We start from the raw sequence: 20,447 nt of genomic DNA, 5'->3' as shown, positions 1-20,447 counted from the left end.
CATGACAGGGATGGGGTAGGAGGTTGATTCCTTGTGACGGAGAAAGGGGAGAAGCTCAGTGGGCAAAGAGAAGTGGGGGACCCTGGGTCTCCATAGCTTCTGCCTGGGTCCCCACTGCACATCCTCTGACTCAGGCCTGTCCTCAGCCAGGCCCCGACAATAGAATCTGGCCACTGGTTCCTGTCTCAGGAGACAAAGGGTTCTTTTCTCTGTGTTTACCAGGAAATGGGTGGGGAGGGGAAGCAGATACGCCACCCCAAAATACGCCACTTTGGCAAGTGGATTGTTTCAAGTTGAAGACTCAGGCCAGCTGACTCAGAGAGAGCCACCTTCCCCTTAACTGCTTGAAAGAACTCGGATAGAGGCCTGGCCAGGAAGAGAGCTACTGGCAAAGGTGACCTTCCATAACAGAAAGACTTCTCTGCATCGCAGACACCTGTGTACCAACACCTGCTCCTCTCACCTTCCTGTGAACTGTCTTCTCCTCTTTGAAGGAGATCCTGAGCCCTTTCTTAGCTCAGGATGGCACAGAAGCCTTGTTTGCTGACCGTCTTTGGGTTTCACGCCTTTAGGGCCCCGTTACGTACAAAATTTGTATTTCTCCTGTTAAGGTCTTATGTCAATTTAATTACTAGATCAATATAGAAGCTAGAGGGTAGAAAGGAAAGTTTTCCTCCCCTACAGTGGCAAAAATCACCATAGCCAGCAAAAGCCCCCTGGCCTCTGGCCATCTCAGGGTCTGGGGCGAGAAAAGAAGCAGTCCAAATCCTTCCAGGGCAACAAATCCAAACTTTTAGCGGCTCTGTCCTCACTGCTCGTGTGTTTCCCTCACGGACACCCCCTCCAGCCTCCCATTGAGCAACAAGGGGTAGACTTTGAGCGTAAAAGTCATTGCTGAGTTTTGGTCTAGAATTGTACTTCCACGCCTGCCAGACAAAGGGCATTGGTGCTAAGCTCTCCAATCAAGGCCCCCCAATACAGAATGCCTTCCCCACCACTGGGGATGAGACTTAGAATTCCAACCAAAGTGGCCGGATGTGCCCCAGCTGGTTGAGCACAGGAGGCATCGGGAGATCCTCCTGGCAGGAAAGCTACCTTTGGTGAAGGAAAGGAAAAACCCAAAGTGGGAACCTCACACACACACCTCCTGGGGATGTACCATTCATTTATCAATGGATTCTCATTTACTCAGAATCAAACCCACCCACTTCCTACACATGTGAACGAGGCAATATCAAGATGCAATGTTTTGGAAGGCACGTGGACCCCGATCCTAGGGTCCGCTAAGCCTCAGGATCCTCAGTGGTTTTGGGGGAAGAGCATTTGTAGTCAGACCTGGATCAAAGCCTCAGTTGACTCTTTCTAACTGTGAGGCTTGGGCCCATTGCTGCCTGTCCTCCAGCCTCAGTTGCCCTGTCTCTAGAGACGGATTCTTGTTGAAAAAAGGAATCTGTTACTAAAACAAACAAAATCCGAAAAGAGCTGAGTAGAAGAGCCTGGAGCATCTTGAGAGGTACGAGTAGACTCTGTTCAGTAGTTTCCAGGATGTCTCTTATTCTCTCCTAATTTTTAGAAATTCAGAAAAAGAAACAAGGCAATGTCTTTTCACTCTAGACTATTCAAATACTATTCTACAGGGAATTCTGTGGCGGCCCAGTGGTTAGGACTCTGCGCTTCTACAGCAGGGGGCCCGGGTTCCGTCCCTGGTCAGGGAACTAAGATCCCGCAAGCCACGTGGTACGGCCAAAAAAAAAAAAAAAATGTGAGCCTTCTTGAGGATGGCTCCTGGCAGGTGCCTCTAGCTGGGGTGTTCTCCGTCCATCATCAGGGTTGAGTCCCAACCTGGACTCTGGTGCTTGCCATCCTCAACCTCCAGATGGAAAAAAGTAAGGATGGAAAGCTACTTCTCCTGATGTTTCTGTGTCGAAATTTCCAGGCATATCCTCCCTCTCGGGGAGCCTCCCTTCCTCATTCTGCCCGTGTTGAGCCTTCAGCTGCCCCCCAGCCTAACAGAACCTCTTCACATGATGTCACCTCAACCAGCTGCAATGGCAAGGAAGATGCACCTGGACACGGCCCTCCAGAGGGCTCAGCCTTCCAGCTACAAGAGGCCAGTGCAGAGTTGTCTTCAGAATTAAGGACCAGACAGAAGTCGGAGCCCTGCGTCCACCCTGGCCTTGCTCTTGGAGCAGTAGATCCTTGCCGATGTATCAAAAGGAATCCAAACACACCCCAAATACCAAGAAGTAGCTAAGATGCCAGGCTTGGTGGGAGATGAATCAGGACATCAATAGGTTCTAGAAAAATGTTAGCAGAAAAAGACTCCTCTGTAGAGAGACAGAGAAAACAACAGCTCATCCCAAACAGATCCATCTAATAAAAATTTCTGGCAAAAGGACCAGTTCCAAATTTTTTTTTTTTTTTTTTGCGGTACTCGGGCCTCTCACTGTTGTGACCTCTCCCGTTGCAGAGCACAGGTTTTATTTATTTAGTTTATTGCCTTCTTTGAGGTCAAAACGCTAGAAATTGATAGAACTGGGCCCAGTCCTGACTTGTGCAGTTTCCCTATACCACGAAAATGGATATTTTCATTCCTCAAGGCCTTTTTGTACCCTTAAACTCTGCAAGGAAAAAGATGAACAGATTTTGGGTCACGGGCTTTATTCCTCAAGGGCTGCTGCTTTCTGGGGGAGGAGGCCTCAACTTCCTCAAAGAGATTTCTAAAAGCACGTGGTAGGAGGATTTTTGTGAAAAGGCTTCATCTACTGAGGACCAGTTGGAGAGAACAGCACAGAAAAGGGAACATTTCCCCTTCGGGGAGGAGGCCCTGCCATTTTCACGAGAGAAGGATTTGGTGACTTTTTTTGCTTATGAACTTCCTGCCGTCATCTCTCCAGTGAGAGATGAAAAGGGCAGATATGGGCCAGAGCTGGCAGGGGCCTTCACTCGTTCCTGTAAAACTAAGAAAGGAACAAAGAACCTGTTGTCCTGGGAACGCTTGGAGCTGAAAGCAGGAGCCGGGGCCAGGCCGGCTGGGTCTCGCCCGCTGACCCTGGAGCCCAGGCTGCGGCCAGTGCGGGGTTTCACGGAAAGGCAGCTCTCCTTTGGGTCACACCGCTGTTGTCTCCGAGCTGAACTAAATCACCACTGCATCTAACCGAGCAGATGTTTTACGGCAGAGTCAACTGCCAATGTAGCAGCCAGCCAGGGTCTGTAAAGGCCGAGATGGATCCAACTCCAAAGGATGCCACTGTCAAAATTGTGTGCCCAAGTGCAGTGTGGGCAGGGATGCCAGTCCCCCGACAAAGATGGAATCAACTTCTAGGGCACACTGTGCATTTCCAGGATGATCCAAAACGCCCTCGTAAGTCAGCGAAAATCATGCATGATCTGCCACTTGGATGCACAGAAAACACTGGCAGGATACGCACCCAGGCAAAGAAATAAAATAGCCAACAAGCAATCAGAAGTGGCTCTATCTCAGGTGGTGGTTCATGGTAATACTTATTTTTATTTTTTGCACTGTGCTTTCCCCACAATGTACATGTTCTACTTTGCTAATCAAAAAAGAAATCGTTATACACACTACTATATATAAAATAGATAACTAATAAGGACCTACTGTATAGCACAGGGAAGTCTTCTCAACACTATGTAATGACCTATATGGGAAAAGAATTTTAAAAAGAGTGGATATATGTATAATTGATTCACTTTGCTGTATAGCAGAAACTAACATAACATTTAAAATCAACTATACTCCAATAAAAATTTTTTTTAAAAAAGAAATCTTACATGTTCTTTTTAAAAACCTTCCCCAATATCTCCAATCAAGACGGGCAAAACAGCTGTTTGGGGAACTTGTACTTACACTTGCTCACCTCATTCTTTAAGGCTGAGTCTCATCTTTCCTAAAACCACCTCCTACCTGGAATTACCTGCATTGTCTCCGAGGTCCCCAGGACATCTGGCATAGTCCCCTATTACGTCCTCATTCCATTATTCGATACTTGTTTACAATCCTTTCTCCCTTAGGTTGGGTAACTCTTCAGGCTCCCCTGAAGAGTTATAGGTATTTTAGCAAATAGCACCCACTCAAGAAATATTTTCTGTAAATTGAACTTAATTGTTGCTACATTGGTAACAGTGTGAGCAAGGAGTTGGTCAATCCTCATAGAATTCCTTGACACACTGTTCCAGACACTCGTGGTGCCTTGAAATCAGGAAACACCTTAAGGAACTGGGGGCAAATTGATCAAGCTAGTCATAGCAGAATATCCTCGGGACTTCCCTGGTGGCCCAGTGGTAAAGAATCCTCCTTCCAATGCAGGGTATGCAGGTTCGATCCGTGGTCACGGAACTAAGATCCCACATGCCGCAGGGCAATTAAGCCCACGCACCACAACTACTGAGCTCACCGCCTCAACTACAGAGCCCACGTGCCACAACTAGAGAGAAGCCCATGCACCGCAACAAAAGATCCCACATGCGTCATCGAAAAATCTGCGTGCCACAACTAAGACCCAACACAGCCAGATAAATAAATAAAATATTTTTTTAAAAAAAGAATATCCTCGATGAGCGTGATAGGTAAATGTCTTACTGCAAAACGGTTACTGGTAATTATGAACAGAGCTATGTCCCTCCAAAGCACCCCACCTGTCCTGCTTCCATTGAAGGCAAGAGGGGCTGTGTCTATGGTGTCCCTTGGGGTGTTCCAGACAAATGGAGTTTCAACTGTTTTCAACCCAAGCAAAGAGCTTCTCTATCCTGTTTGCCATCAGATATTCTTTGAGAGAGAATGTGAACAGGCAAGCACTGACAAATTAGAATTAGTGGAAATGTGCATTAACAATTCTTAGCAATAGATCATGTGTAAGACAAAGCCATAAACTTTGATAACAGCAAACACTTTTTAGAAGGGACCTAAGATACTGAAAGATACACCTAATGTTCTGTAGCAAATGATCATTGAAAGCTTCCTGTGTCTGCTGCAGGAAGCAAACCAACCTTTTTGACAGGTGTGGCTGGTTCTAGGCGTGGCCTGCCCTCAGATGCCACAGCATCTGAACGAATGGCCTGAGGTACAGGCAGGTTTCCAGATATGGCAAAAGAGGAAAATATTTGTTCTTCTGGCTAACACTGCACACAACACAGACACTATGCAAGGAGACAAAATGCAAAGCGAGTTTTGCCTCCAATGACTTGAACTTGCTTCCAAATGATCTCATGAATACATTCTCCAAGATCTTCAGAAGAGCAGAAGTAGCCATAAATCAGAGAAGAATAGTCACTCTGTATGTGACGTTTCAAGAGAAAAAAAATGGAAAGGAATAATATGAAGTCACATTAAATTCTGTGTTTGAAGTTACCGAGGTTGAGGACATGTATTTATTAAATATGGGAAACTGTACTGGAGGCAGATGTATTCTGAGTTTAAAAGAAGAATTTAAACGCCCATAGTAGCTGTATCAGATTTGGGCACATTCAGTTCTTAGTTATGATGCAGCCAATGGCCTTGGTCAAATGAATTCACGTGATGCTAAATATTTCTGCATATAAGTACTGAGCAAAGTAAAGGAGAAGAAGCTAAGAGATGGAGAGAATTTTGTTGGCAGTTCTTTTCTGCTGCAAGTTTATGATCTAAGATTCATAAGCAGAAATAGAAATAATAAAAGGTACATATTTTTTCTCATTATTTCTGGATTATTGTCTCTTTTCATCCCCTCCCCCAAATAATCCTTTCCATAACTTCACAGGTTTCATAAATATCACCCAATGAATTGGCTGTCAGCTCAGAACTCCCCAGGGCTTTAGCCTTGAATCTAGACATATGAAAACGGTAAAAGGATGCTCTGTTAAAACTGGAGAGTCAGGGCTTTCCTGGTGGTGCAGTGGTTAAGAATCTGCCTGCCAGGGCAGGGGACATGGGTTCGAGCCCTGGTCCGGGAAGATCCCACATGCCGCGGAGCAACTAAACCTGTGCGCCACAACTACTGAGCCCATGTGTCATAACTACTGAGCCCGCATGCCTAGAGCCCGTGCTCCTCAACAACAGAGGCCAACTCAATGAGAAGACCACGCACCACAACAAACAGTAGCCCCTGCTAGCCGCAACTAGAGAAAGCCCGTGCGCAGCAACGAAGACCCAACGCAGCCAGAAATAAAATAAAAAACAAAACAAAACAGAAAAACTGGAGAGTCCCTAATTCCTGACTCCCAGAGCATTGAGATAAGCACTGAGTCACAACATACAGGTAATCACACCTGCGTTCATCCGTCATGGTTTCAGAAGCTCTACACCCACACATCCATCCAAATGGCTAGATTGAAAAAGTAGCCGATAGCAAGTATAGATGAGAACAGAGCATTCAGAACTCCCACACACTGTTGGTGGAAGTGCAAATTGACAAAATGACTTTGGAAAACTCCTGGGCACCGTTTACTAATGTGGAATATATAAGCATCCTACAACCAAACAATTCACTCCCATACCCCTAATTGAAGCATGTCACATGTGTTCCCCAAAAGACACGCACAAGAAATTTCACTGCAGCATTATTCAAAATGGTCCCACGCTGGAAACAATGCAAATATCCATCAACAGTAGAATGGATACACAACTTGTGTTGTAGTCACAGAACGGAATACGTGCTGTATGATTCCAGTCACATAAAGTTCAGTAAGAGGCAAAACTAATCGATGGCAATAGAAGGTGGTTACCTTGCCGTGCAGTGTTCAGAAGGGAGCCCCTGGGGGGCACTGAGAATGTTCTGTGTCTTGATCTAGGTGCTGTGCTGTGTTTACTTTGTGACAACTCATCAAACTGCGAACTGATGTGTGTGCTTTTTCTTCATCTTGTTTTACTCTGGTGGGACTTTCTGAAATGCAGCACTAAATGCGAGACGGTTTCATTCAGAAGCCACAGGGCAGCTAACAGGTCCTGGCTGTGCCTCTTCCCCAGACTGTAAGCCACCACTCTCCTCTTCCAATCTCGTTTTCCAACCTCTAGCCAAGTGAAGAAGTGAAGGGCTGTACCAGGGGCGGGCAGTCTGAGTGTCTTGTGGTTTTGCTATCAATGCTGTTGCACAGCTGCTAAGAAGCTTGCAACTTCCCCAGGGACACAGACCCTTCCAGAAGTGGCCAGTGGTGGGGAACGACTGCTACCCCATGGCATTGGGCAGGACTGGCCAAGGGAGTTTTGAATTCTGTGTATCTGAACTGGGGGGTGGATTGATGGGGGTGGAGTTTCAGGAGCCTGGGCACCCCCAGCCATCCACTTGGGCTGTACAGAGGGGCAGTGACAGCCATCATGACCTGGTCCAGCGGGGATCCCCAGGGGGCCTGCACACCCAGCCGGAGCCTCTTTTAGTGAAGTTGTTTTGCTGGATCCCTCTTTCTACCTGAGGACAAAGGGATCTTTGGAGATGGGCCTCAGTCCAGAGGTGATGAGTCCAGGTGGGGATGCGGGTGGAGCACTGATGACGTGCCTGCCCAGAGACACCCTTCCCCCAACTGCAAAGGGATTGGGAAATCGCGGGGGAAGGAGGGGAAAGTAAAAAGCCTTTATTTTCCCAGACTCCCGTCTCTGGGGGAAAGGGGTGGGGAGAAGGAGGGAATAAGCCACAGCATTTGGAGAGAGCATCGACAAGAAACCCGTCAGCCTCCTCCGGACTTCCCAGCTTCCCTTCAGTAAACCAGCAGCAGAGGGCCGGGGGCGGAGCTAATCAGCGGCTCCCTTGCTGGTAAACATTACAACAGCCCGTAACTCAGAGCTGATGGAGGAAGCGTGGCTGGAACATAGGGGCAAGGGGTTCTGGGCCCTCCCTCCGCTTTGCTAGGGAGGAAGCTTAAGGCCTATCACACATCTTCAACTTTTTTTTTTTTTGCGGTACGCGGGCCTCTCACTGTTGTGGCCTCTCCCGTTGCGGAGCACAGGCTCCGGACGCGCAGGCTCAGCGGCCATGGCTCACGGACCCAGCCGCTCTGCGGCATGTGGGATCCTCCCAGACCGGGGCACGAACCCGTGTCCCCTGCATCGGCAGGCGGACTCTCAACCACTGCGCCACCAGGGAAGCCCCTTTTTATTTTTTACGCACTAGCTGGGATCCCCTAATTGCTTTACGAGCGTGACGTCTTGTTTCTGCAAGAGGCTTCTGGTGCTTGAATACTTTTAGAATCTCCAAGGGGCTGGCATCTGTCATTTGTCCATTCACCAAACATTGACTGAGTGTATGCCATATGCCAGACGCCATCCTGGGCGCTGAAAACACAGCACTGAACAGAGACCAAATCCCTGCTCTCACAGAGCTTACTTTCTAGTGCTGGGAGTCAGAAGACACGTGATTAGGCAAGTGAATCTATGTCAGGTCTGTACAAGTTCTACAAATTAAGATAAAGCCAGGGGCTTCCCTGGTGGCGCAGTGGTTGAGAATCCACCTGCCAATGCAGGGGACACGGGTTTGAGCCCTGGTCTGGAAAGATCCCACATGCCGTGGAGCAACTAAGCCCGTGCACCACAACTACTGAGCCTGTGCTCTAGAGCCCATGAGCCACAACTACTGAGCCCGCGTGCCTCAACTACTGAAGCCCACGTGCCTAGAGCCCGTGCTCTGCAACAAGAGAAGCCACTGCAACGAGAAGCCCGTGCTCTGCAACGAAGAGTAGCCCCCGCTCACCGCAACTAGAGAGAGCCCATGCACAGCCATGAAGACCCAACACAGCCAAAAGTAAATAAATTTATTTTTTTGAAAAAAAGATAAAGCCAGCTAAGGGGACAGAAGAAGGGAAGGTCCATGGGTGATTGCTTCCTGGAGGAGAGGCATTCCAGGCAGAGGGAACAGGAGGTACAAAGGCCGGATGGGAGGAGCCTGCTTGGCCAGGAGCCGGGGTGCTGGAGCAGACAGATAGAGGGGAAGACACTGTAAGAAGAGCCAGTGAGGACGGGGAGGGATCAGATCCCATAGGGCTGAAGGATTTTGGTTTTAAATGGAAAACTACTAAAGGGCTTTGAGCGGGAGTGCCGTGACTTGGATTCAGAGGAACTGAAGTCAGAGCATCCTCTCTGCTGCTTAGATAACAGCCCAGAGAAGGTGGATCGGTGATGATGAAGCAGGGGCACCAGGCAGGGGTCTACTGCAGTGGTGGTGAGGGGTGGTCCGACCCTGGGTCTATCTTACGGGTAGAACTGAAAGGATCTGGAGGGGGAGGGCAAGGCGGTTATGAGAGAAGAGGCATCAGGGTTGATGCAAGGCCCAAACGCCTGGAGGCAGGTTACTGGGATGGGGAAGACCAGGGAAGAAGCAGGTTTGTGAAGGGAAACTGAGGGCTTAGTCTCGGTCTTTGTAAGTTTGAGATGCTGAAGGTCAGGCTGAGTGGGCAGCTGGATGCAAACATCTGGATTCCAAGAGAGGACCAACGTAGGGATAGATACAAGTTGGGAATCACCAACATATAGATAGGATCAAAGCCACAAGCCTGGATGAGATCGCACACAAAGTTACTCTAGAGATCTCTCTGTAGACGACATATTGTACTTACCACGTGCCGACACTGTGCTAACGGTAAGTCCTTTACAGCTATTGACTCAATCGTCCTAACAGCTCGGAGGCAAAGCTCCGCTATTACCCCCATCTTACTGATGTGGGCACTAAGGCACTTACTCAGAGAGACAAGGGGACAGTGCAGAGGCCTCTGGGTACTCCAGGGTCAGGAGGGCAGGGAGACCAGGAGGAACCAGCCGGGACACTAGAAGCGGTGGCAGGTGAGGTGAGAGGAAACCAGGGAGCATGGTGTCCCCAAAGCCTACAAGTGTCCCTGCAGGGGACAGGAGGTGGAAGCTGACCACTGGATGGAAGACAGGGACATCTTTGCTTTCACTAACCTGGTTCTGAAACTACTTTCCTCCCATTTTGAATGCAGGCAACAAATCCCAGTAGTTCTCTCAGCCCCTGAGACTCTGTCACCAGCAGCAGCCCTAGGTGCTTTCACCGTCGGTGCAGAAGTACCCTGTGTGCTCATCTCTGCTTCCAGATGACAGCAGTTCCTAGACCCACAGCCTCACTTGGCTTTTTAACATGTCAGTAAAGAAGTACCTACGCTGTGAAATCACACATGTTAAAAATCTGATCCTTGTATCCCAATACAACTGTTTCCCCTGTCAGCCTACATATTTTATACCATGCATTTAAAATACCCTGAGAAGGGGTTCATGACACCAGGAAAGGTTTAAAGATCTCCAGCTCATCTCAATATTAACCACAGGTGAACAACCAAAAGCCACCGCAGGTTGGGGAACAGCAACCTAACCTAGGGCGTCAGCTTGGCACTTAACCTCGGATTCCACAAGCTAAGGAAGCCCAGACACTTCCTGATGACTGTGTCTGGGGCAGGTAAGGTTAGATCACAGCTCACAGGCACCCCCACCGAGGACAATGCCACGAAGACGACTGTGATGCATCCCTGCGGCCATCAGAACGTGCCCAGCCCAGGTATGGGGGATGGGCGGGGAATTGCTGCTTCTCTCTCCCGGGGTCTCACTTGAGACGACTCTGCTACCCCTACTCCTTCTCCTTCCCTCTCGTCTGCCCTTTGGGCTGCTCGGTGCCAGGCTGACCTGCTGTTTCCCTGTGACCACAGCTCTGCTCTGCCTTCACTTTGGAAGCAGCTCAGAGTGTTCCTCACCATACCCTGCCCCCGTCATCTGGCTCTCCTGACTTCTCTGCTGGGCAAAGTGGAGGGGTTAAAACAAAGTCACTGTTCCACGCTTCCGAACAATCAATGAGAGACCCCAGCACAGAAGCCACAGCCTCCTCAGGCTGGCTTTTTTTTCCATGTCACATGGGTCCCACACCAGCAGAACGAGGGTCATGATGGAGCTTTCCTTTATAGGGTCATTAGGAGATTCAATGAGTTGGCAGCTGTAATGCACTTAGAACAGTGGCTGGCACGTGGTAAACACCATATACATCGTTAAATAAAGACAATCTTGACTTTTCTGATTCCCATTTAAAAAAAAACAAGGAAAACGCCTTTTAAAATTCATAAATTCAGTGTTAACCAACAAAGCATTCAAGAATAACTGACATTAACCTGGGAAAAAAAAAAGGTATGGTGGAATGCTTACAGTCATTCTTAAATTTGAAAAGCTTAAAGGAGATGTTAAGGGTAAAGAGAGATCCTCTGGCTAAAAGTTCCACAGAGTTTGGAACTACTCTGAACATGGAGCAGAAAATCTCTAATCAAAGATCATTGTGCATTTGTCTAGTTTATGGGGGAAAAAATGAAACCACCAAAGCTGTTCACACCGAGATCAAGGGGAATCACACAATACCACGGTGAGGACCACCTGGTCTACCTCCGTCGTTTTTGTAGGAAGGAGAGGAAATGGAAGGCACGAGAATTTTCCACAGCTAAGGGGGAAATTCTCCAGAGACGCAGGGTGTGGAAGTACCATCTCCCAGCTGCAGGGTGCCTCGCGGGGAGTGCCAGCTCTCCCCTCCTCCAGGGCAGGAACAAGTCTGGCTGGTTTGAAACTTGCCTGGCTAACCAGAACATGGTTCGTCTGCCTCTGCAGGACCCCTCCTGCCCGTCTCATGACTTGCAAGCAAAACCAACTCTGCAGGTCTCACCCTTGCCCTGCACCCACCAGGCAACCTTGACTCCATTTCCCGAGAAAAGGTGGAAGCTGACAATGAATCTGGCCTCCGGGGCAGCAAGTGTCCATGCCGTTTCTGTACTGCTTATACTCTGTTGTCCTTGCTAGAAATGAACTAGAGCCTCCAAGAGCTGGAAGAGGTTTGGGGGATCTCCTCCGCCTGCCCCCCACCCCGACCTCTGCACCCCCATTCTGCAGAAAAAGCCAGTCCCTAACTACCTACCTAGACCACGTGCAATGTGAACACATTGTAACACATCTAACCAGTGCCTTCCTTAATCACTCACACCCACGTCCGATTTCCAATACACTGGGCTGGATCGCATTTCAGGCTAAGCGCCACGGAAGGGGCTGGGGTTTTTTCTGACCTGAGAATGCAAAATGAGTCCATCCTCTTTAGTGCTCCCTTTAAACCTTCTGGAGACTGACACGGGCTACACTGAATTCTATTTTGCACACGGAGGATCCCACTGCGTTACTGTTTCCATCGTTGTGAGTAGGTGGATGTGACAGACAGAACTTTAGCTTTCCAGGTTCTGATGCCAGGAGGAATGGAGAAGGTGTAAAATTCAAGTGCCTTCACAGGGATTAACGGGAACCCGGACAACTGGTTCCTAGGCCACTCCCACCTCCTACAGAGAGCTTCTTCTGGAGCGGCTACCACACCCCCAGCTCCCAAACCTGAGGGGTGACCGGAACGGCAGTCCTCGTGGCTAACAGGCTCACGTCGCCCCCATCACGCGCCCGACGCCTAATCGCCTCGGTCACCTGTGGGCTTCTGTGGGTCCCAGGCCATTTTCCAGGCTGACATCTGTCTGCACCATCTCCTGTTTCAGTTCTCCAATCTCCGAGGCGATTGTGTCAATGAGCTATTCAAAGACAAAAATAGTGTGACGTCAGGAAGTGGAAGAGGCGTGTGCAGAGCTGGGCAGCTTCAGCCGCTGCAATAGGAGCACAGAGATGACCACCTTTTTTTGTTTTTTTTTAAATCCTGGCTTTGTGAATTTCCTTTACCCAGCTGCGGGGGGGGGGGAGGGGGCAAAAAATAGAGAGGGAGGGAGCAGCTTCTTAGAAAGAGGAAGAACTTAGATTTCGGTATCGCCCTAAGAAATAAATATTGACACCCAGTTTGGCTTCTCAACATGACTACAAAGAGGAATAAGTAAATCTTGGCAAAACCAGGCAGGCCTCAAAATTCATATTGTCAAAGTGAAAACTCCTAAAGGGTGCCCTGGGTTAAAATGTATACCATCCTTATTCTGGTTACAGAAAGAAGCCTATTTCAAAGATATATACACTTGGCAAATCAATTTCCAATGACTTTAAATTTATTTCTCGTCTTATTCTTTGCTTTCTTTCTTTCTTTCTTTTTTTTTTTTTGATGAGAAGATTGTTAGGGGAAAGGGAAGAGAGAGGGTTGTGTGGGGCTGGGAGCAGGTGAGTGGGCAGTCAGGGAGCCACAGGGGGAAGAGATGGGTAAATGTGTCCTCTTCTTGGAAAAGACTTGTGTGGGCTCGCTTCCCCGCCCACATGCCTGGAAGAGGCTACATCTGACCCTGAAGTTTGGTGTGAATTCTTGAGCACCCCCAACTGCTCATTCAAAAGCATCTTCACTGGTGCTAACCCGGCTCTGCGTGTGTGGAACAGAGGCTCTCAAAGTGTCACTGCTCATCCATTTTTTAAAAATGTAGTTAATTACTTCACATAAATGTTGCTTATGTCAACATGTAATCAATTACTGTTTTAAAATAAATATTTAAAATTTTTTCTTCATTTATTTCGTAATACAGCAAGTCCGCTACATACGAATGAGTTCCATTCCGAGAGCGTGTTGGTAAGTCCAATTTGTTCGCTAAGTCCAACAAAGTTAGCCTAGGTACCCAACTAACACAATTGGCTATATACCGCTGCTTTTACGCTTGCTTCCGGACATCCTGGGCTTGAAATAAAGATACTGTACTACCGTACTCTATACAGTACTGTACAGTAAAGAACACAAAAGCACAACCACTTCTAGAGGATGCACGCACATGACAATGTACACCAGACACGTGAACTAACTTATGTGACTGGGCGTGTGAACGCACGTTTGCATCTTTGAAAGTTCGCAACATGAAGGTTCATATGTAGGGGACTTACGGTACAGCAGGTATCTATAGATATAATACACATGAACACAAGCAGTTTGTAGGGCCCTTCATAATTTTTAACAGTGTGAAGGGGCCCTGGGATTTATAAAACGCTTGAGAATCACTGTTTTGGCTAAAGACAGGTGTCGTCTTGCCTCAAGCAGCTTTCATCCCACCCAGACTCTGGCAGCAATTTCATTTTGAGCCTAGAGACTGTTCCAAAATGTTGACGTCCATCTACTCATTCATTCATTCATTCATAACTTTATGGCTACCCACTTCCTGCCATGCACTGCAAGTGTAGAGTAGGGTTGACAGTCCTCACGGAGATGATATTCTGGTGGGACACAGACCAGAGCACTGAGCACTGAGACGTTCCAGAATGAAAAGAGAGTCAAGTGATGCTGCAGGGAGCAGCTAAAGGGCCACCCTAGCTATGGCGGGGTGGTCAGGACAGGTTTTCCAGGAAGTGATGGAGCCCTGAATGACAAGAGAGCCATGAAAAGATCAAGGGAAGAGCCATCCACACAGAGTCCCAGAGGTTAGGGAGGCATGTGGAAGGGTGCAGTCTGCCTGCGACCAGACCTTGTCCGCCTTCTAGATCACGGTACCCTTGGATTTGAGTTTTCAACTGAGAACCATTGGAGGGCTTTAGTGGGGGAATGGCATTTTACCTGTTTTATGTTCTAAAAAGATCCCCTTGACTGTGGGTTAGAGACGGTTTGTAAGGAGAAGCAGCAAAACTAGTTAGGAGGCAACTGCAATGGTCCAGCCAAGAGGTGATGGTGGCTTTGGTCAAAGTGGTAGCAGAGGAATTAGAAAGAAGGGGGGAAATCCAGGAACAACTGGACACGGAAATTAATGTAAGTTGACGGGCTGAACGTGGCGGTGGGGAAAGAGAAGAATCAAGGACAACTCCTAAGTTGTTGGCTTGAGCAATTAGAGAGATGACAGTGCCCTTGACTGAGATGGGAAAAAATGGGGAAGGATTAGATTTGAGGAGGAAATCAAGCTGGACACTGTGCAGGTTAAGGTTTTTTTGGGGTTTTTTTTTTGCGGTACGCGGGCCTCTTACTGTTGTGGCCTCTCCCGTTGCGGAGCACAGGCTCCAGACGCGCAGGCTCCGGACGCGCAGGCTCAGTGGCCATGGCTCACGGGCCCAGCCGCTCCGCGGCATGTGGGATCCTCCCGGACCGGGGCACAAACCCGTGTCCCCTGCATCGACAGGCAGACTCACCCACTGCACCACCAGGGAAGCCCCAGGTTAAGTTTTAACTGAGGTGCTTATTGGCCATCAATTAAATGTATTAAGTGGCTTTTGATATGAAGGGTGGAACAACCTGTACGTTTGGAAGTCACTGGAATAGGTGTTAGTGTTTCAAAGTCCTGTGACAAGGAGAGATTACCTAAGGGGGCGGGGAAGTTAGAGAAGGGGCCCCAGCAAACAGCTCTGTGCACTCCCAATACATAGAAGTCAGGGGACAGGAGACCAGCCAAGTCCATCCCCTTCGTGTGTGACTGGGGTGCAGGCTGTAGGTGGAGCTTCTGGAAGCACTGGGGCCTTGGGAGAGAAGACCAGGAGATCTTTTACACACAGTCCAGTGGCACAGATTAAAAAGTCTGACAATGCCAAATACTCGAGGACGTGGGAAAACAAACCCTCACGTGTTGCTGGAGGAGCGTTTGGAGAGCACTTTGGAGAGTGATGTGCAGTTTCTTGTAGAGCTGGAGATAACACAGACCTGCATACGTACTACATACGAGAAAAACTCGTGCACATGGGTGCAGGGAGACCTTGAGAAGAATATTGGCTGTACCGCCATGTGTAAGAAAACCAAATTATAAGCACCTAAATGTCCATCAATTGGAGAATGGATAAATGGAGGGATAGAATACTACATGGCAGTTAAAATTAATGAACCAGATTATATGGATCAACACATATATAGACATAAAAGCTCAAGAAAGTTTTCATAAAAGCGAAAACAAAACAGGTTGAAAAGGATTACATTCAGTACATGAGGTTTAAAACCAGGCAAACTTGTACTATTGAGGGTTTGTAGATATACACATAAATAAAGACAACCGCGAGATGCAGTACAGGGTTATCACCCTAAACCTCAAGAAGAGAAGTGAACGGAGGTGAGCACAGGTAGAGGGGCTCAACGTCTGGCAACTTTTCATTTCTTAAAGCAACATGACAAAATGATGAGATTTGACGGAGCTAGTGATGTGTGTTTTAGTATCATGTGTGATCTTCTGTATGTTTAAATGACTTCATCATCAAAATTATTAGGAAAATAAGAAAAAGGGCGGATGCGTATGAAAATGGAAAAAGGAAGAACTAAAACGGTGGGAGGAGTGGGGTGAGCTTGGTAGGTCCCCCCTCCCATTCTAGGCCGTGGCTGGGGTCCTGGACAGGAGCGCCACACACAGCCCACGAGGGACACACAGGACACACAGGCCTGCCCTGGGGAGGCCCAGCCTCGGGCTCGGGCAAGCCTTGGCCTCCGGCAAACCTCGGAGGAAAGATTCCCACTGCAGCACATTCAGCCTCTCCGCCCTCAGTCCCCTTCACGGCCACAACGGTGATCTGAATGTCAAAATCCCAAATGGCTTTTCCCAGGAAAAGCAGCTGACCCGCTTCGGCCAGGCTGTTTTGTCCCAAACACATACTACAAACTGTGGTTGCCACTCAGCCGCACTTGGATGGCAAATCACAGGTAATACTGCTTATCTGTAAAGCAGAGGGAGGCGTAGTGATCCCAAGACACAAAGGTGGGTGATGACAGAGGTTGCCCCTGGCTGGATGGCTATGGGACTCTTCAGGCCGGATGAGGGCTTTTTCAGCCCCTCCATCCCTTTCGACCCCAAACTCATCCACCTGACAGCACAGATTTACCCGACAAATGGACCAGAGGCTAGGGGTCCAGAGCCAGGCCTGCCTCTGAGTGACCTGTTTATACGCCAGCCAGGCCCCTCCAAAAATAAGAGTCATCCTGAAGTCTCTGCCGTGCCCTGAGGTCAGCCCAGATGTCACTGATGGGCTTTGAGCTGTTCCCCACGTTGTCCCCGGATACGCGCGCGCGTGTGTGTGTGTGCGTGTGTGTGATTGGTTTTAATTCCTGCAGATGTTTGACCTCAACCCTGTGCTCTCATGTTCTTCCAGATCTGAGGCCTTGAGGGCAAACAGAGATAACTTACCACCCACCAAAAGGGACCAGTTTGAACCTGTTTTAGCCCTTTCCCATGCTAAAGCCAACAGTGGTTTCAAAATATGCGCTTTATCCAAGTCAGTGCTGCCTCATCAAAATTTCTCCAAACCCACTTACACAACCCGAAACCCCAACACATCCTGGTCCCTGTCGAGAATTCCTTCAAGGGGGAAGGGGCTGCCTAAGCATGTGCCAAGCTGGGAAGCCAGCGCTTCTGTCCACAACCCTGATTGGCTGCCCAGGACATGCCGTGGACACCTGGGAAGGAGGCAACAGAGTCAAAGGGCTGTTCCTCAGTGAATCATCTCCAGAGATGGGCCATCAGGTTTCAGGGCACTGAGCTGGTGAGACAGTAGTTCTTGCACTAAGACACAGCAGGTGTGATCCATCTCTCCAGAAAGCTCCACAGGCAGTGACACAGTCAGGGCACGGCAGAACCCGCCCTGATAGAGCCAGGGCACTGCCTGTGTCCGCCACGCCCCCTGGGGAGACGGGGCTGGTGTGTTGGACGTACGAGCAGGACGAGCCCTTCTGCAGCCGCCACAGGGGGACCAAGCCAGGGGTTGGGTCTCTGGGTCCCTCCCTCATTCTGCTCAGAAAGCCAGCACCCCGGGGCCCCAACACAAAGCACAGGAAGTGCTCACCTAGGCGATTTTCACACTCTCCGGCAGCCAGGCCAAGGGCAGGAGAAGAATTCGGGAAGTCCCAGGTTCTTTCCCGACGTCACACCCAGGACCCGGCCTGGACAAGGCGGGACCTGCCGGGCTCTAGCCTGGTACAGGAGTCTACGCTGCCGGGCTCTAGCCTGGTACAGGAGTCTACGCTGCCGGGCTCTAGCCTGGTACAGGAGTCTACGCTGCCGGGCTCTAGCCTGGTACAGGAGTCTACGCTGATGTGGACCACTCTGTAGTCACTCTGGGTAACGTCCCAGTCGGCGGGACCCTCACCTTCGGCGCCACACTTCCAGCAGCAGGCGCGCACAGTGTGGAGGCAGCCAGCTTCCAGACACTCCCGGGTGGTCTGGCAGCAAGGAGGGGTGGTGAGCGCCCCAGCTGGGGCTCGGAAAGACCTGCCTTCAAATCCCACCTCGGCCTCCTGTCAGCTGAGTCCTGGACCCATCTGGGCCCACTCATCCCTGGACCCTGGATGCTTTGGGGGAGAGAGTTGGATGATTAAGTAGGATGGTGACATTAAAACATTCTGCGGCATGCCCCTAAATGCTCTCGCATTCTCTTCCTAGTTAAATTCTCTCTTTATATCAATGGTGACCTGCTAGGAAGCAGAGAGCTGATAAAGCTGACACTTAAAACGGACTCACACACCTCCCAGCCTGCAAAGAGGCCATTTCATCCCCAGCAGCCGACAGGATCTACAAAAGACCAGTGTTCGCAGACTCCAACCCTCCTTCTGCCTGTCTGCCCAGAAGTCTCTCATCTCGAGATCTGCCCGCTAGATGTCAATTTCCACCACCGACTGGGAGAGAAGCTGCTGTCTGCCACCCCTGCTTGCAGGGCAGGCTGGAGGGAGGGAAAAGGGAGGGATTCCAAACCTTGTTTTCTTTCTTTCAGGGTTAGATAAAAGGAGAAAAATTCTCTTGAAGGTCAAGTAAAAATAAAACGAGAAAGTACTTATAGAGCAAGTTCTGATACAGCACTCTTGGAATTCCGGGACCAACTCAGGAATGTTATCCGTGGTTCTGAAAAGGATGTGCCACTGAAAGATGAAGACTTGAAACCTAGGGTGTGGGAAAAATCAAGTGCTTGGCCCTTAGCCACGGAATTTCTATTCCCCAAGTGCATCAACTTGGCCTTGGGGTGTGATTGGCCTTTACAATCCTATCAGCTTTGTGGGATTAGACCCAGCTCCAGGTCATGAACAACCACTGACCCTGACAACTGCCTTTCCTGTCTGCTTCTGCTGAGCTGGAGAAGGCTCCTGGTCTTGCGGGCACACCCCATGCTGGAGTTTTTCTGAAGCAGTCTGGAAAATAATGGACTTCCTACAAACTTTCAAATGACCTCTGCCCCCAAGAACTGTCACCATGGAAACAAAGAAGTAATGAAAGCTGCTTCCCTTCACCTGCAGAGGAGTGTCTCGGGAATAATGTTGGAGCATCTCGGAACCTTGCCCTTTTCTTTGTTTTGCTTTTACTCTGTGTGTGTCACGTCTCCCAAGAGTGTTTGCATTTACATTTTTGAAATTTAATTAAAATTACAAACATAATACATTCCCATGAAAAACACAGATTATTGTAGTTGTAGATGAAGAGTGTTGCCTGTCATATCAGTAAACAAAGGATGTCAGGGCCATCAGGCCAGCAGCCACTGCAGTTCCCTGACTGTGCACCCTGAGGGGACTCAAAACAGGATAGCGTCCCTAGATAGCTACGGTGCATACCGAGGAATGATGTCAATGAGCCCAGACTCTTGCATCTTTCCCAGAGGAAAGTGCTAAATTCATTAATCTGAGATGTCTGTTTTTTCTTTAATGAACAGTAATCTTTTGATGTTCAGACTACTTGTTCTTTTTTGCAAAAACTCCTATATATCTGGCTCCTCCCTGACCTCTCTGGAACAGTCCCTCAGAGTTATCACCTCAGGATGTCCACCGAATAAAATATAATTCTCAACTTTTAGGTTGTGCATTTTTTTCAGTCCACATAGTTAAAACTAACCTCCCTCAGGACTTCCCTGGCAGTCCAGTGGTTAAGACTCCACGCTCCCAATGCAGGGGGCATTGGTTCGATCCCTGGCAGGGGAACTAAGATCCTGCATGTCGCATGGCGCAGCCAAAAACAAACAAAACTAATCTCCCTTGACTAACACCTATAATCCCACCTACTCAGAGGGAACCACAACGATCAGTTTTGTATGTATCACTCTTGAATGTTATCACTGTGTGCTTTTTCTACCAGATGGAATCGTACTGATGTATTGTCCTATACCTTGTTTACACTCATTTCACCCAAGGAAATCTTGTGGGATTTATCCATGTTGATACACGAAACCTTGGTTCATTCATTTTAAGTGGGAGTGGTTTTCCACCAGAGGGATAAACCATGCAGGAGGAATATACCATGTATCCATTCTTTTTTTTTTTTTTGGCTGCGTGGGTCTTCGTTGCTCCGCACAGCCTTCTCGTCGCGGTGGCTTCTCTTGTGGAGCATGGGCTCTAGAGTGAAGCCTCAGTAGTTGTGGCGTGTGGGCTCAGTAGTTGTGGCTCACGGGCTCTAGAGTGTAGGCTCAGTAGTTGTGGCATATGGGCTTAGTTGCTCCGTGGCATGTGGGATCTTCCCAGACCAGGGATTGAACCCGTGTCCCCTGCACTGGCGGGCAGATTCTTAACCATTGCGCCACCAGGGAAGTCGTATCCATTCTATCTTGATAGATGCTTAGGTCGTTTCCAATACATTGCTGTCACAATCCTTACCATAATGAACAGCCCTGT

General features: G+C 48.9%; 1 protein-coding gene across 5 annotated transcripts in view; it reads right to left on the bottom strand.

The window, feature by feature from the left end:
- Nucleotides 1–20,447, bottom strand: part of RIN2 (Ras and Rab interactor 2) — a 102,035-nt gene that overhangs the window by 53,457 nt on the left and 28,131 nt on the right. For 3 of the 5 annotated variants that reach the window (XM_089896508.1, XM_030763579.2, XM_089896507.1), the window contains exon 2: nt 12,425–12,525. In XM_089896508.1, the coding sequence (XP_089752634.1) occupies nt 12,425–12,525 (101 nt within the window). Of the gene's footprint in view, nt 1–12,024; nt 12,396–12,424; nt 12,526–17,644; nt 17,661–20,447 lie in introns of those variants that run through there. The other 2 variants (XM_089896506.1, XM_022594222.3) reach the window with 2 other exon arrangements.

The sequence above is a fragment of the Delphinapterus leucas genome, chromosome 15 (genome assembly GCF_059928025.1).
Source record: "Delphinapterus leucas isolate spDelLeu-1000000601 "Yukka" chromosome 15, BTC_Dleu_Yukka2, whole genome shotgun sequence".
Taxonomy (NCBI): domain Eukaryota; kingdom Metazoa; phylum Chordata; class Mammalia; order Artiodactyla; family Monodontidae; genus Delphinapterus; species Delphinapterus leucas.
The sequence above is the reverse complement of the archived record's forward strand: the minus strand, read 5'-3'. Positions and strand labels throughout refer to the sequence as shown.